The 14,475-nt window shown below is 38.7% G+C and overlaps 1 protein-coding gene across 4 annotated transcripts in view; it reads left to right on the top strand.

The window, feature by feature from the left end:
• Positions 1–14,475, top strand: part of atp8a2 (ATPase phospholipid transporting 8A2) — a 241,996-nt gene that overhangs the window by 208,169 nt on the left and 19,352 nt on the right. For all 4 annotated transcript variants that reach the window (XM_061239651.1, XM_061239653.1, XM_061239652.1 and 1 more), the window contains 4 exons: positions 6,915–6,989; positions 9,334–9,456; positions 11,000–11,078; positions 13,279–13,340. In XM_061239651.1, coding sequence (XP_061095635.1) covers positions 6,915–6,989; positions 9,334–9,456; positions 11,000–11,078; positions 13,279–13,340 — 339 coding nt within the window. The remainder of the gene's footprint in view (positions 1–6,914; positions 6,990–9,333; positions 9,457–10,999; positions 11,079–13,278; positions 13,341–14,475) is intronic.

A 14,475-nucleotide genomic window follows, 5' to 3' on the forward strand; every position in this document is an offset into this window, starting at 1 on the left:
ATTTATTAGGCTAAGGTACTACGAAAGTTTCCTAGTTATAACAAGACCGCTATGACAGTTACAACGAGAATATCTAGAGATTGACGCATACAGTAGCTATGATTTCTGCTATTCTGTTAACGGACCTCTCGCCTGTGACAACAACCAAGCCTCTGCCTCTTCTGTGATTTTTTGCCGGCGATTGAACTTTGTTTGTTGACCCACGTACATAAAACCTCTACTCTACTCAATTCCTGATTGCATCAGGTTTCTCCGTTCACCATTTTGACAATATGTTACCATAGTTACTGACATAGGCTTTTCTGATCCGAGATTCGAGATTTTCCTAAATGTCGATGTAGTAAATCCAGATAATTAGTTAATCTTGGTTTCTGGAACGGACCCCTGGTATCATAGGATATTTTGTTCTGACAGAAGAAAATACATACAAATTCAAATGTATTTCTCTTGTTTCTGACAATTCAACTCAAGTGACAGTCCAACTTTTCTCCAAATTATGTTACCAACTCCCAAAGTGTCATATATCCTATCATATATCCAAATAACTCATGTCATCTATACATACATCAAATAACGTGATAATTCCTTTTACACTTTTCTCATATTCACGAGGCAATCTTATAAATGGTGTTGTTTGTAAGAATGTAAGGAATTTTTCTATGTTACAGAATGATAACTTTGTTTTTGTCAGATGAAGATTTTAAGGAGGGGAAATACTTAGGGAAGTCTGCATAATGCAATGGGTCCATACAAAGCCACCTAGTGGGTGGACAAAAAAACTATTTAAGATATTTTTCTTCACCAAACGTTTTAGTAGCCATTAAATGTAGGCTATATAATCTCAAACAATCTCATATATTGACCATAAAACTAGTTTAGACATATCTAGTAAATGTAGTAGGTATGTTCATATTGCCATTTAGTGCTTGCCCAATCCACAGCAGTGGTTCACAAGGGTTCCCAATTTTTTTTTCAACCTAAATACATTGCATACCTAACAATGTTAGTTACATAGCTAGCTAAGTAAAATGCTGTAAAGTTAGCATCTAACATTAGCTAGCTGCAACAGACAATGCTAACGATACCCTAGGTTAGCCTCATTCTGTCTTTGTAACTTAACGATAATTAATGAGCTTAGTCCCTCACAATTGACACTTACTTTTATTACCTGTCTTATCACATACATTTTTTTTAATGTACCTTTGGTTTGTACAACTTTACGATGTAATGAAGTGCCTGCTTCGATCATCACATGGTGTCAATATCACAATGATATAGCTAATGCTGGGCAAATCTGCCCCAACTTCAATAGAAGCAGTTGTCTGACGTCACACAACAATGGCAGCACCCATGGAGGCACATGTCGTAAATAGTAAATCATCAACTAAAAGACAACTCAAAGTATTTGTTCCTGCATGACATTCAAATAAATCACACTGTCATATAGTAAAGCCTGTGTGAAAACTGATGTGAAACAGTCTTGCCAATGTTATTAGTTAGCTGGTTATGACAAATGATCTCTGAAAGTTATCTTCTCTGTACAAATGTTATTTAGGAAAATGTAAAAAAATACCCAAAAAAACGTTTGGCATTGTGCACCTGGAACGCTTGGTGGTTTCAATGGGGAAATAACGATCTCCAATGGAAAATGGAAAGCAGCAGAAAACTTCCAGAATTGAGTATGCTTCAATTGTGGGGAAACCATAGGGAGAAACATAACAAGGCTGTGGTAGTCTCAGTCTCATTGTCCGCAATGTCAATCAAGGGGGGTGAATGAAATCAGTGCTTACATTTTTATCAGTCAGTCGGTAAGCTAGCAAACAACTGTGCACACAGGGAGAACATTCAAAAAGATTTGAGGCTTGTCAAAAAAAACATTCCTGGCTGAAGCCCCGGAAACCCGATGCTGGTGATGCCACTGTCCATACCCTTGTCTTTGCATACCAATATTCGATGCCATGACTATGGAAATTGGCAGCACGCTCTTTGCAACACACACAGCAATGAGAATTCATTATAGGCTAAAATATATTAAATAATCCTAAACAAGATCTGTAAGGAGTAAGACTATGGATGTAAGTGTATGACTGTGGGCCTTGGCAAGATTTAAATTAAGGATCTTGACAAGAAGATTTTAACCAGGGCTGAATCATGGTTATGTTTTGATTCTATTTATACACAACTCAGATAAAATGTTTTAAACATGGAACACAATTTCTGTCTCTTTTTCTCAGAATTCAGACAATAGAGATAATGCAAACTATGCAGTGGCAGGACGATTTGAAAACTTCTTTAAGAGTTATTACCAAAGTATTTTTCATTAAGTAATGATGTTTGAAAGCCACAGACTCATTTAAATCACTGTCTTGTTGGTTATAAGGCAGTTAGTTTGTCCCTAGCAAGCAGAAACTGTGAGCCATGCAGTAGTAGGCCTACAACTATGTTCCAACATGCACCAGCTTATTATAAGTGCATTTACCACAATAACTTTTAATGTAATATTGTATATTCCATGTATACCATGCACTTATTTGGTCTTATTTAGCTCTCATTATTCATTATGTTGTCATATGTGGAATTAGTATAGACAAAATATAGACCATTTCGACAGGACAATTATCTGATGAAAAATGTAAATGGTAAGAAATGTTGGATTAGCCAACTTTTGAATTCCAGTCTGTTTTCCAACATATGGTTTCAACGTGTTTCAATGTGCCCCGGAGCTAATGCAACAATTTCACTCTCGCTACATTTGGCTGAACGGTAATTGCCAGGAATGTCCTAGAGCTGTACTGATAGTATATACTCAGAGCAAAAACATCTATCTTCTTTCTGGATTAAAAATATTTCCTCTGATGTGTGTATATATGTTTTCATTAAGCAAAAACCTAAAAGTGTTATGTTGTTCCCTGGGACTAAGCTCATGAACTTCTGAGGAAGCATTTAGTGATATGAGACAACATGACCCTCTAGCTTATTGTATAAATGAGGACTACAGATTTAGCACTCTATTCCCATCGAGGAAATCTATCCGTAATCTCGTATCTTCTTGAGAGAAAACATTTACACAACCTCAATCTCCAAATTAATGTTAAAAACCAAGTCCCTCTTATCCAAGTTACCCTGTATGTATAATTCTGACCCAGTGTTGTTTTCAGAAAACCCACAATAATTTCTCATTTGTACACCAAGTTTGTGATTTTGTTTGTAATAAAGATGTATGGTGTAGAATCATTCTGCTACAGAAAAAGAGCAGTTGTAGAAATCATTGAAAGTGCAATACTGCCATGACATACATGTCTGTGATTAGTGTTTGTAAACTTTTGATCACAACTGTATGTATTATACACATAGATATATGCAGTTACACATTCATAGATACACACAAATCACAGTACACTATTACCCGCAGGAAGAGCGACAATAATACACATGACAGTCTGAATTGAATTCCTGATGGTAACAAATGAAACTCTGAGTAGAGGGGATGAGAAGGATCAGTTGTTATTTTTTGAGCAAAGAGCATCATAGCTAAATTCTGGCTGTCTTGGATTATGGGTTTGCTGATGACCTTGGAGGCCATTTCCAGCAGTCTTATCATCCTGGCTCTTGCCTGTACTATTACACTGTTTACCACACAGTGCTGCAGTACTGTATAACACTATGTATGGTGGAGCAATAGAACAGGTGTATTTTTCATGGCTGGCCCCAAAAGATCTGTCTCCTTAAGAAGTACATGCGCAGTCCAACTGTACTGGGACTGTGGTCAGCAATGGACCTAGGGTGAAAGATAATCTCTTCTGTCTTTGTCGCATTCAGGACCAGTGAGTCCTAGGCCCGCTTCTTTTTTCTCTTTACACTCGCTCCCTTGGCCCTGTGATCACTGCACATGGGCTATCCTACCACTGCTACGCGGACGATACCCAACTCTTCGTCTCGTTCCCGCCGTCTGATATGCAGGTTTCAGCCCGTATCTCTGCTTGCCTGAGGGACATCCAGAGCTGGATGGACAACCACCATCTAAAGCTCAACCCAGGCAAGACTGAAATGATATTTATCCCTGCTAAAACCTCTCCCCATCTGGATCTCTCCATTTCCCTCGGGGATACTACACTCACGCCGTCACTCAGTGCAAGGAACCTCGGCGTGGTGATGGACAGCAGACTGTCCCTCTCCGAGAACATTGTGGTGGTGACCCGGTCATGCAGGTTCTTCCTATACAACATACGGAGAATCCGCCCCTTTCTCACCCCCTACTCGACCCAGCTCCTGGTCCAAGCGATGGTTCTGTCCCGCCTGGACTACTGCAATTCCCTCTTGGCTGGCCTCCCAGCGTCTGCCATCAGACCCCTCCAACTCATCCAGAATGCAGCAGCTCGTCTGGTCTTCAACCTTCCCAAATACTCACACGTCACCCCCCTGCTTACTTCCCTCCACTGGCTGCCTGTCATGGCTCGCATCAAATTCAAAACATTGGTGCTAGCCTTCCAAGCAGTAAAAGGGTCTTCCCCAGCTTATCTACAAAAAATTATCAGACCCTACACCCCTGCCAGACCTCTTCGTTCAGCCTCCACAGGCCGCTTGGCACCTCCCCCTCTCCGAACCTCCACATCACGCTCACGACTACTGTCTGTTCTGGCTCCACGGTGGTGGAACGAACTCCCCGTTGAGGTCAGAACTGTAGAATCTCTCCCCACCTTCAAGCGCAAGCTGAAGACACACCTCTTCAAGCAGCACCTCTCCCCATCCCTCCCTACCTCCCTGTGAACCTTAATTGTTGTCTCTGTGACTTGCTTTGTGTATCGGTATTTTTAGTTGGCTAGGTAAGCAGTGTTTGGATAGTTAACTTTGGTCACTTTTGCTCTGTTTGTTTGTTTCTTTGTTCTCAAAAAAAAAAAAAAAAAAAAAGGCCCTCGTCCTTATCTTTGCTGTACAGGTAGCAGTTGAAATTGTACTTCCCTCTAGGGTCTTTCAGCGAACTTATCCCTGGTTATGGGTATGCACTTTGTTGTACGTCACTCTGGATAAGAGCGTCTGCCAAATGCCAATAATGTAATGTAATGTAATGAGTTCCTGTAACACCATTGAAGGTTATTTGTGACCGGTGCGTGGGGGTTGGACCCAAAATGCACGACTCAGAAACAATGGTAATATAAAGTCCCGTCAGGGCTTTATTTGGGACGAATCCCAGGAGCGTAGTCAAAACATGCAAAGTTCATACACGTAGATCCAGCCAATAAAACAATAAATACTCCGAAAACACAGTGCCGAGGGAAGAGGCAAACTCGTAGTCAGTAGACGTGCAGGGAGGTCCGGTAGCAGGAGAGCTGTCAGCGGGGCAGAAGTACAGGCGGACGGCAGGCAGGGTCGTAGTCGAGGGCGATGCGGAAGTCGTAACCGTAAACAGAGCAGCGAGGCAAAGGTACAATAACAGTAGGCAAGGACGTAGTCAAAAACAGGCGATGGTCAACGAAACAGAAATCAATAAACGATGGTCGAAAAACAGGCTTGGATCTTAACGTGAATCAATCAGTAAATAATGCTCAAGAGTTGCTTTGACGGACAAGTGGCAGACAATTTCGAAGTGCGACTGGGCTATAAATGCGGGTGTAGACAATTAGTTAGAGAGCAGCAAGGGAATGGAAAACAGGTGTGATGGATGACAAGTTAACAAGGTAATTAGTAATTGTTAGGAATAAGCCAATCCTACCCTAGCGTTAGTAAATTAGTAAATAGACAAGGGGATACGAAACATGCGGGAGTGAAAGACAGAAAGAGAGAGAGAGAAAAAGACGGAATGCAAGAATTGCGGAAAGACATGTGAAAGTGTATGTTAAACAACGACCAGTCTAGGTAACAATAAACATAAATCAAAACATAACACTAAACGAACTAAGACAATAACCACTCAACATAACAAGGTAAAATAATCCTAACGAAAACATAACTAGACATGACAAGACAATTAATCGTAACAAGAAATAAACTAAACAACATGACGAACCTAGACTAACATAATACATGATAAGACAATACGTGACTAAGACAAATGACTAAACATAAAACATGGCATGACAGACCTGAAACGTGACAATTTGCACTGTCAATTTATGATGGAAAGCCATTCTTCCCAGTCATCAGTGCTAGCAGGACAGTGTCACCTGATAATGTTATGATGTGATGGTTCTTGGTTGAGGTGGTGCAGTCATTTGTGTACATAATAAAAAGGACTGCGACCCTGATCAGGATAAGCGGGTTCAGATAATGGATGGATGGATGGAGTTCTATCAGAGTTCTGTCTGTGTAAATGTATTTGAGGCGTATCTGCAGTTGCTCAACCTGTTTTGCCTTGCATTTTAAACCAATCCAAAAATCCTGGAGTTTCTCTTCCATTCTTTGTGGCCCTTTGAGGTTTGATATCTTCCCTTCAGAGTGGATCAAACACCACTGGCCCCCAATTTGATCATTAATCTTATAACTGTATGAAACGCTATAAAATTATATGTATGTATCAACCTGCCCCTCTTAACTGCACACTATACCTCCCTTCATTTGGACTTCTTCTTTTTCAGCTAGTTCATTACCTCAACTGTAACCTGTAACACCCGGCTGATCAGTGGGGGATGGGCAATGCCTCTATAGCCACGTCCCACCTGAAATTTCTCATTCTTTCATTTGATTCTCGCCACTTTTTGAGGGTTTTTCTCCCCACTGAGTTCTACCTCATGTGCATGCTCGTTTTATTATGATACTCTGTAACGTATCTTTGTCACAGTATTCTGTAAAAAACACGATACAAATAAAATTTTATTTCATTTTATTTATTTTATTGTGTCCTATGGTAGAATCCCTGTTACAAGTGTTCGACAGGGAAAAAAAAAGTGCTTTTACAGTGTCTATTTCTTGTGTTGCAGCTCTGGTTTGCCTTTGTGAATGGCTTCTCAGGACAGATCCTTTTTGAGCGATGGTGCATTGGCTTGTATAATGTGGTGAGTATCCAGCCAGAATAGGGTCAAAATTGTAATTTGAAACAAAGAAACGTACCTGAAAATGAAAATCTTTAAACTGAAAAGAACCACTGTTGTAGACTGTAGCCTGTGTGAACTGTGCAGCCGACTACAAAAAATTACTTCAGCTCCATACCACCCATACTCTCTGCTAGTTATGTGCTAAATTAATTTTTTTAATGAACGTCCATGAATCTCATTTTAACATTTGATGCAGATTTGCCTCTCTAATCTCTCCTGCTCTAGTCTTTCAGATTTTAGCTTCTTAAAGGTACAGTAGGTAAGATTTTTGTGTTAAAACATTGTTACAAGACATGGTAAATGGTTGGAATTTATATAGCACCTTTATCCAAAGCACTGTACAATTGATGCTTCTCATTCACCCATTCATACACACACTCACACACAGACGGCAATTGGCTGCCATGCAAGGCGCCGACCAGCTCGTCAGGAGCATTTGGGGGTTAGGTGTCTTGCTCAGGGACACTTCGACACAGCCCGGGCAGAGGATCGAACCGGCAACCCTCCGACTGCTAGACGACTGCTCTTACTGCCTGAGCCATGTCGCCCCAGACATCCCTTCCTATCGTTGAAAAAAGCTCACTGACATGTTGACTCACCCTCTGCCTGTGTTTGTAGTCCTTATAGGGTTTCAAAATATACAGACACTCTACCAAAACATTGTACAGCTGTACAATAATTCAAGCTCATTGGTTGAAAATTGGTTCTAACTGCCACAGCCAATGGCATGGGGGCTTATTCTGATTGTTTGTAAAACAATAACAGTTTGCTATCGCTAGCAACAAGCAAATTAGTGGATATTTGTGAATTTGGCAAGCTAACTAATAGCCAATTTGCTTTTTGCTAGCAGTAACAAACTGGTATTGTTTTATAACTAGATATGTTTTCTTTGCTTGGATAATAAGCAATAGATAGTATACAGCAGGGGTCGGCAACCCTGGTCCTGGAGAGCCGCAGGGTGTGCTGGCTTTCGTTGTTACTTGGCATTAATTGATCAATGAAAGCCGTTGATTGCACAGTTAACTCACCTCACCTGGTTTCTTGGGTCTGAATCGGTTGCTTATTTTAAGGTGGAGACGAAAGCCAGCACACCCTGTGGCTCTCCAGGGCCAGGGTTGCCGACCCCTGGTATACAGAGTTTCAGTGATCGCTTGTCTTGAGTGCAGTTTGGGCAGCTACATGTTTCTTTGATCTCTTTACTTGTTCAATCATGCATGTTTAGCTAAACCTTTATTTGTCTCAAACTGTAAGTTACAGTTGCATTGTTTGTTATCTTAGTTATATAAGTTGCTTGCTCGTGATATAGTTGGTAAATGGTAATTAGTTGGCATTTATATAGCGCCTTTATCCAAAGCACTGTATAATTGATGCTTCTCATTCACCCATTCATACACACACTCACGGCGATTGGCTGCCATGCAAGGCGCCGACCAGCTCGTCAGGAGCATTTAGGGACACTTCGACACAGCCCGGGCAGGGGATCGAACCGGCAACCCCCCGACTGCCAGACGACTGCTCTTACTGCTCTTACTGAGCCATGTCCCCCCTAGTTGGTTAGCTAAAGTGAAAACATCAAAAATAAAAAATATATAAATAGTGTTGTGTAGCACACTGAAGTCAACATTTCATAAAGTCACCTGTTCCGCAAACATTTTCTTACTAGAACACTATGAAAAGACGGCAGGCTCTGTCGCGTTTGTCACTGTCAGCTTTCCAAAACAGTGCATGAGAACACTGAACTGTATGATAACGCTTTATATTACATGTTCATGGACTGTGGGAAGGATAAACAGTGTTGTGGTTTGATGATGTTTGTTGCTGCAATTCATATCTTGACTGTTTCTAACAAGGGAAAGCACGCCACCGTCACAAACCTCTCTTCTCTTCTAATGTAATCAAAACAAGATTCAAACAAAACAAGACATTTTATCAAACAAAATTACAAAATTCCTAAGTGTGTTTTCTGAAATTACGTTTGAATCGTGCACTTTTTTTCTTTCAATGTTCTTGATTTTATTTTTTTTCGGTTTAAGGTGTGCTTCAGTTCAAACATTTTCAAACATTTTCAGTTACGTGTCTTTGTTTTAATGTACTTTTGACCCTAATGTGCCACCATACCTTACTTTCTCCCGATACTATACAGATTTAATGTTGCATGAGCCTGTATTTGTCTCAGCTGCCTCTATCACTCAATATCTGTTTGTGTCTGCGTGTGTGTGCGTGTGTGTGCATGGGTGTGTGTGATATGTGATGTGTTGGTGTGGGTGTTTCTATATGCCCATTTGTGTGTGTGTATGTGTGTCAGATCTTCACAGCGCTGCCTCCCTTTACACTGGGCATATTTGACCGGCCCTGCAGTCAGCAGAATATGCTACGCTTTCCACAGCTCTACCGCATCACACAGAATGCAGATGGTTTCAACACGAAGGTAAGCCCATCCCATCTCATACATACGTACATACACACATTTAACCTCCTGAGACCTGGCAGACAAAGGATGTTTTGGCTTTGTGATCATCCAGGTGTTTTGGTGTCTCTCTTATTTAGCAATGTTTTCAGACTTACCCATGAATCCCATTTTTGCCCAGTCACTTTTTGATTGTCCAAATTAAGCGAGTAGATGGATGATCCACACTCCCTCAATCCTTTTATTTTCCTCCAAATAAAAGACAATAAAAGACGGTGATGTTGCCCAGAATGCATGGCAGTACTCTAACAACAACATCCTTTGGATATAACACTCATATTTTTGTAGCACTTACCCCATTTCATTAGAATTAGTGAATGTTAGCAACATCAGCTGTCGCTGCCGACCATTATTTCACTCCCGTTCCTTTTTGAGACCAAAATTAACCATCTTAAAGTGCACACTAATTATGGAGGATAATCAATTGATAAAAGAGAGCACTATCTTCAAATGGTCTTTGTTTTTTTAGCTGAAAAACTGTTTCAGGTTTAGTTGAGGTATAAATAGATGGACTATTTTCAGATTGGGTACTGCATAGAGATATAGCAAACCATAGATCATTGTAATGTACACATCCATTTGGATGTTATTGTGCGCAAGAATACCACACTATTGAAAATGACCATTTCATTGAGTATTCTCTTTTATCCGTTTATTATTCTCCATAGTTGTGTGCTTTAAAGTGTGGTCTGAAAAATGATTGGGAGTGAATTGGGAGCCAGAAAAATGAGAGATACAGCTGCTAGTATTCACTCTATACAAATAAAATGGGATAAGCGCCACAAAATTACTACTGAAATATCCTTTTAAATGTCAAAATCTGCACATGGCAGTTGTTTTCCCTGGCAGTGAGTGTAGAGAATACAAAGTACATATCTCCACAATTTTAAATAATGTTGAGAAATTTTGCAATGCAATAAAAATAATTCCAGTACTTGCCTAATTGCCTAATTGAGGAGAGCTGGATATATCTGCTGGTACTGAATATTTTGTGAGCATAATATTGTAGCAGCCGCTAGCACGGAAGGACAGAGCTAAGTGTTCACATGTTTATGTTATGTGTTATCCCAGTGCAATATTGGTGCCCAGTTAGGTATAAAATGGCCTTGCAGTCCTTTTCTCCTGCTTGTGAAGAACTTCTTACTGTAATAAACCAAGAATATTCTTCATGGTCGGCCTGATCTCTCTTTGGAAGCGCTCACTGCAATAGTTTATCCAGTACCAGTAATTATGTCAACATTGAAGCCCAGCAAAGGCATTTTTATTTATTTTTTACATTTTTTTTTTTTTTACATGGTGACAGAAATGTGATGCAGAGGGGGAGTATAAGGAAGTCTTTCATAAACAGGGGGATGGGGCATGGGGCCAATGCAAGAGCTTTGGGCTGGGGGAATATTATTTGTGTGGCCTATTATTTGTATATCTCTCCTTCTCTTCACTTTCCCCTCTTCTTTCTCTAACCTTTTATCTCTTTCATTCAATAATGCTTTCCTCTGTTTCTTAGGTATTTTGGGGTTACTGCATCAATGCTCTGGTCCACTCCATCATTCTGTTCTGGTTTCCACTTAAAATTACAGAACATGGTAATCCCTCCATTCATTCTAATATTCAGTCACATTTTTTATGATCTGCTTTTTGATGGTTCTGGTTGGATCAATGTATAATTTGCTGTAAATAGAAGCTATTTCATGCCACATTTAAAATATGAAATGGTCACATAATTCAATTATCAATCACATCTATAATGAATAAGCCACAAAAATTGGAGTGGCTGAACCTCTGTCTTGAGCCAATTGGTGCTTTCTTCCTGCTACAGGAAAAAAAATGTTTTTAAAAAGTCAACTTAAAATCTGAGTGGGTCAACCAATGTAGGCCGATCGCAAATTTTAGTATAACATTGCTTGAAACTACATAACTAAACTGCCTGCGTCTTTGTCCAGCTACAAAGAAAATCGATTGAGAGCTGAAAGCATGGATCTGTGTTCATGGGCATAGTTTTTGATTCACATTTGTATTCTGTTTCAATGATAAATAGAACTCTAAATAGCAAATGTGGTGGTTTCATCAAATAAACACGCCTTTAATAAAATCACGCAACATTACATTTCTATATGTGAGTTATGTGGTCCTTGTTCATGTGTTGAGTTTTCATTATTAGACATGGTCATTTGGTAATTAAATGATGTGACCGTTTCTATTTTAAATGTGGAACACATAGTTTGTACAATTCGATTGTGTTTATTTTTGTAAATTAAATGTAACTGAAGTGAACAAATAACAAATTGAATACAGCTTACTGTGTCCGATAAACAGTTAACTAATATTTTAATAATTATTATTGTTATAAGCCAACGCTACTATTATTTATTATTATTATTATTATTATTATTATTATTATTATTATTATTTAGTAGTAGTAGTAGAAGAAGACCTCAAAACTTTAATAGATAAAATATATTTCTATGAAAAATTGAAATATGTGTACAGTGTAGTTCTTTTTGGACAGTGGTACAATTTCTGTTCTTTTTACTCTGTGCTCCAACACATTGGATTTGATGAATCAATAAATATGAGGTTAAAGTGCAGACTGTCACCAACCATATGAGGCTATTTACAGCCATATAGACAATTGGCTTGTCAGATGTTTCTGATTAGTCATGTGTATTCAATGGCTTACCATATTTCTAGAAAAAGGTCTTGTGGACAGAGGAGATGGCAAGTGACAACAAGAGCAAAGTGTGGAGTCTAAAATGAACTGAACCGCATCTGTGGAACCTGGGGTTGGGGGGTGTTATAGTTTGGGCATGTATGGCTATACCAGCTGTAGCTCACTTGCCTTCATTGATAATATAACTGCTGATAGCAGCAGCAGAATTAATTATTTAGTGTACAGAAGCATCTCATCAGATCAAGTTAAATGAAATACCTACAAACTCATTGGAAGGTGCTTCATCCCACATGATCCCAAACATACACCAGTTCTTTCTTTCTTCTTAATGATATTCAAAACGGTTTGTTCTGGTAAGCCTATTATTTGGCGTTTGTCTCTGGCTGTTTATTTTTTATTTTTTTATTTCTCTGCCTCATAATGGTTCCCTTGACATTCATTGGCATAATCCTGGCCCTCATAGTGACAAACGCCAATAACAGACTCCAAAGGCAATCAAAAGCAATCAGCCCGTGTGTCAACAGAATCAAAAGAATCAAGACTAGATACTGAAAGCTTTTGTATACCTGCACTAAGCAAACTATTGAATACACTTGACTAATCAAAAACAGTTGAGAGGCCAACTGTGATCAAAATCATCAATTTTGGCTCTTTAAAGTGGGAGGACTATGTCTAACAAGGGATGTAATTCCTACACGGAACACCCATATGGATACAGATATCCTCAATTAAGGTGACAGTCTGCACTTTGACCTCATATTCATTGTTTCATTTCAAATCCAGAATGCACTGTATAATGATGAATTTTAGATTTTTCGGTGAATGCTGGAGTGAATCCAGGCCTGTGCGATGAGGCTGTTCCTGCCACTTTAGTAAACATAGGCATTGCTGTGTGAAGAGATACTATAGACATTGTGAAAATAATGATCATTGATATTGGTACATACCCCTCTCTGTGGTAGTAATAGATATTGGACTGATCCTATTGAGTATAAACTGTGACCGATCCATGTTGATCTCTAGCTCAGGTCTTGACACTAGGCTCAGATTGTGCTACAAGAGAAGTCAATACACATGAGAGCTCTTTATTGATTACATTTATTGATGTTTTTCAGACTCTGTTTTTGATAATGGCCATGGCACTGACTACTTGTTTGTGGGGAACATTGTCTACACTGTAAGTATCCCTCTAAATCATAATTGCAGTAACCTATATCAAAGGCAGCATGTTGTAAAAAGAAATAAATTATATATTCACATAATTGCATAATATGCCAATAAATAAAAAATAAGAGAATGAAAATGACTAAATGAGAATTAGATACAGCTTAGATACAGTGGTATACATGATCACAAGAAATCATAATATCAGTGGGAATTATTTAAAATGTTTGTAAAATATTGGAAAAACACCCCAGCATTAACTCTTCATCGAGGACTTGTATATAACCACCGGATATAATATGCTTTGCTTTTGTTGCATAATTCTTTCCCTGTCCTTTCCACATTTTATTGAATCAACAAATCTAGGAATCGCAGTGAGCACAGATAGTGACTCTGTGTATTGAAATGCCTATCTGGGTGACTTCATCCAGTTCATTCAGTTCTTGAAATAGTTTTTAAAAAGTGCATTTCACACAGGTCTGAATAAACAATTAAAAACAAAATAAAGATAATAAATAATTAAATAATTAAATATTATATCATATTTATATTATTTATATTATGAAAATATATGTATCATATTATTATTATTATTAATATTAATATTAATATTAATATTAATATTATATTTTAATTATAGAATAAAAAAATGGCTTCAGAAAGTATTCAGAATCTACACTAAATAGCCCATAATAACAAAGTGAAAACATGTTTTTAGAATTTCTTCCTAATTTATTATAGTATTCAATTGTGGTCAAGTGTTTGCTTTAATTATCCTCCGGTGGTTTTTAGAACTTGACGGGGTCCACCTGTGGCAAACTGAGTTTCTTGGGCATAGTTTAGAAAGGCTGTGTAGGTCCCACAATTCACACTGTATCTCAAGACAAAAACCAAGCCATAAAGTCCAAGGAACTCTCTGTAGACCTTCACAATAAAATTGTGGAGAGGCATAGATCATGGCAAGAGTATAAAACCATTTCTAAAGCTTTGAGTGTTGCCCAAGAGCACAGTGGCCTCAATAGTTGTGACAGCCCACTTGAGTTGGCTTGGATTTCAAATGGCATTGAAAGGAAAATGAGAGCATGATGAAAAACATTCTTTGGTGTGATGAGAAACAAAATTTAACGATTGGGCAGAACTCCAAGCAC

This window comes from Conger conger, chromosome 4 (assembly GCF_963514075.1).
Source record: "Conger conger chromosome 4, fConCon1.1, whole genome shotgun sequence".
Lineage (NCBI taxonomy): Eukaryota > Metazoa > Chordata > Actinopteri > Anguilliformes > Congridae > Conger > Conger conger.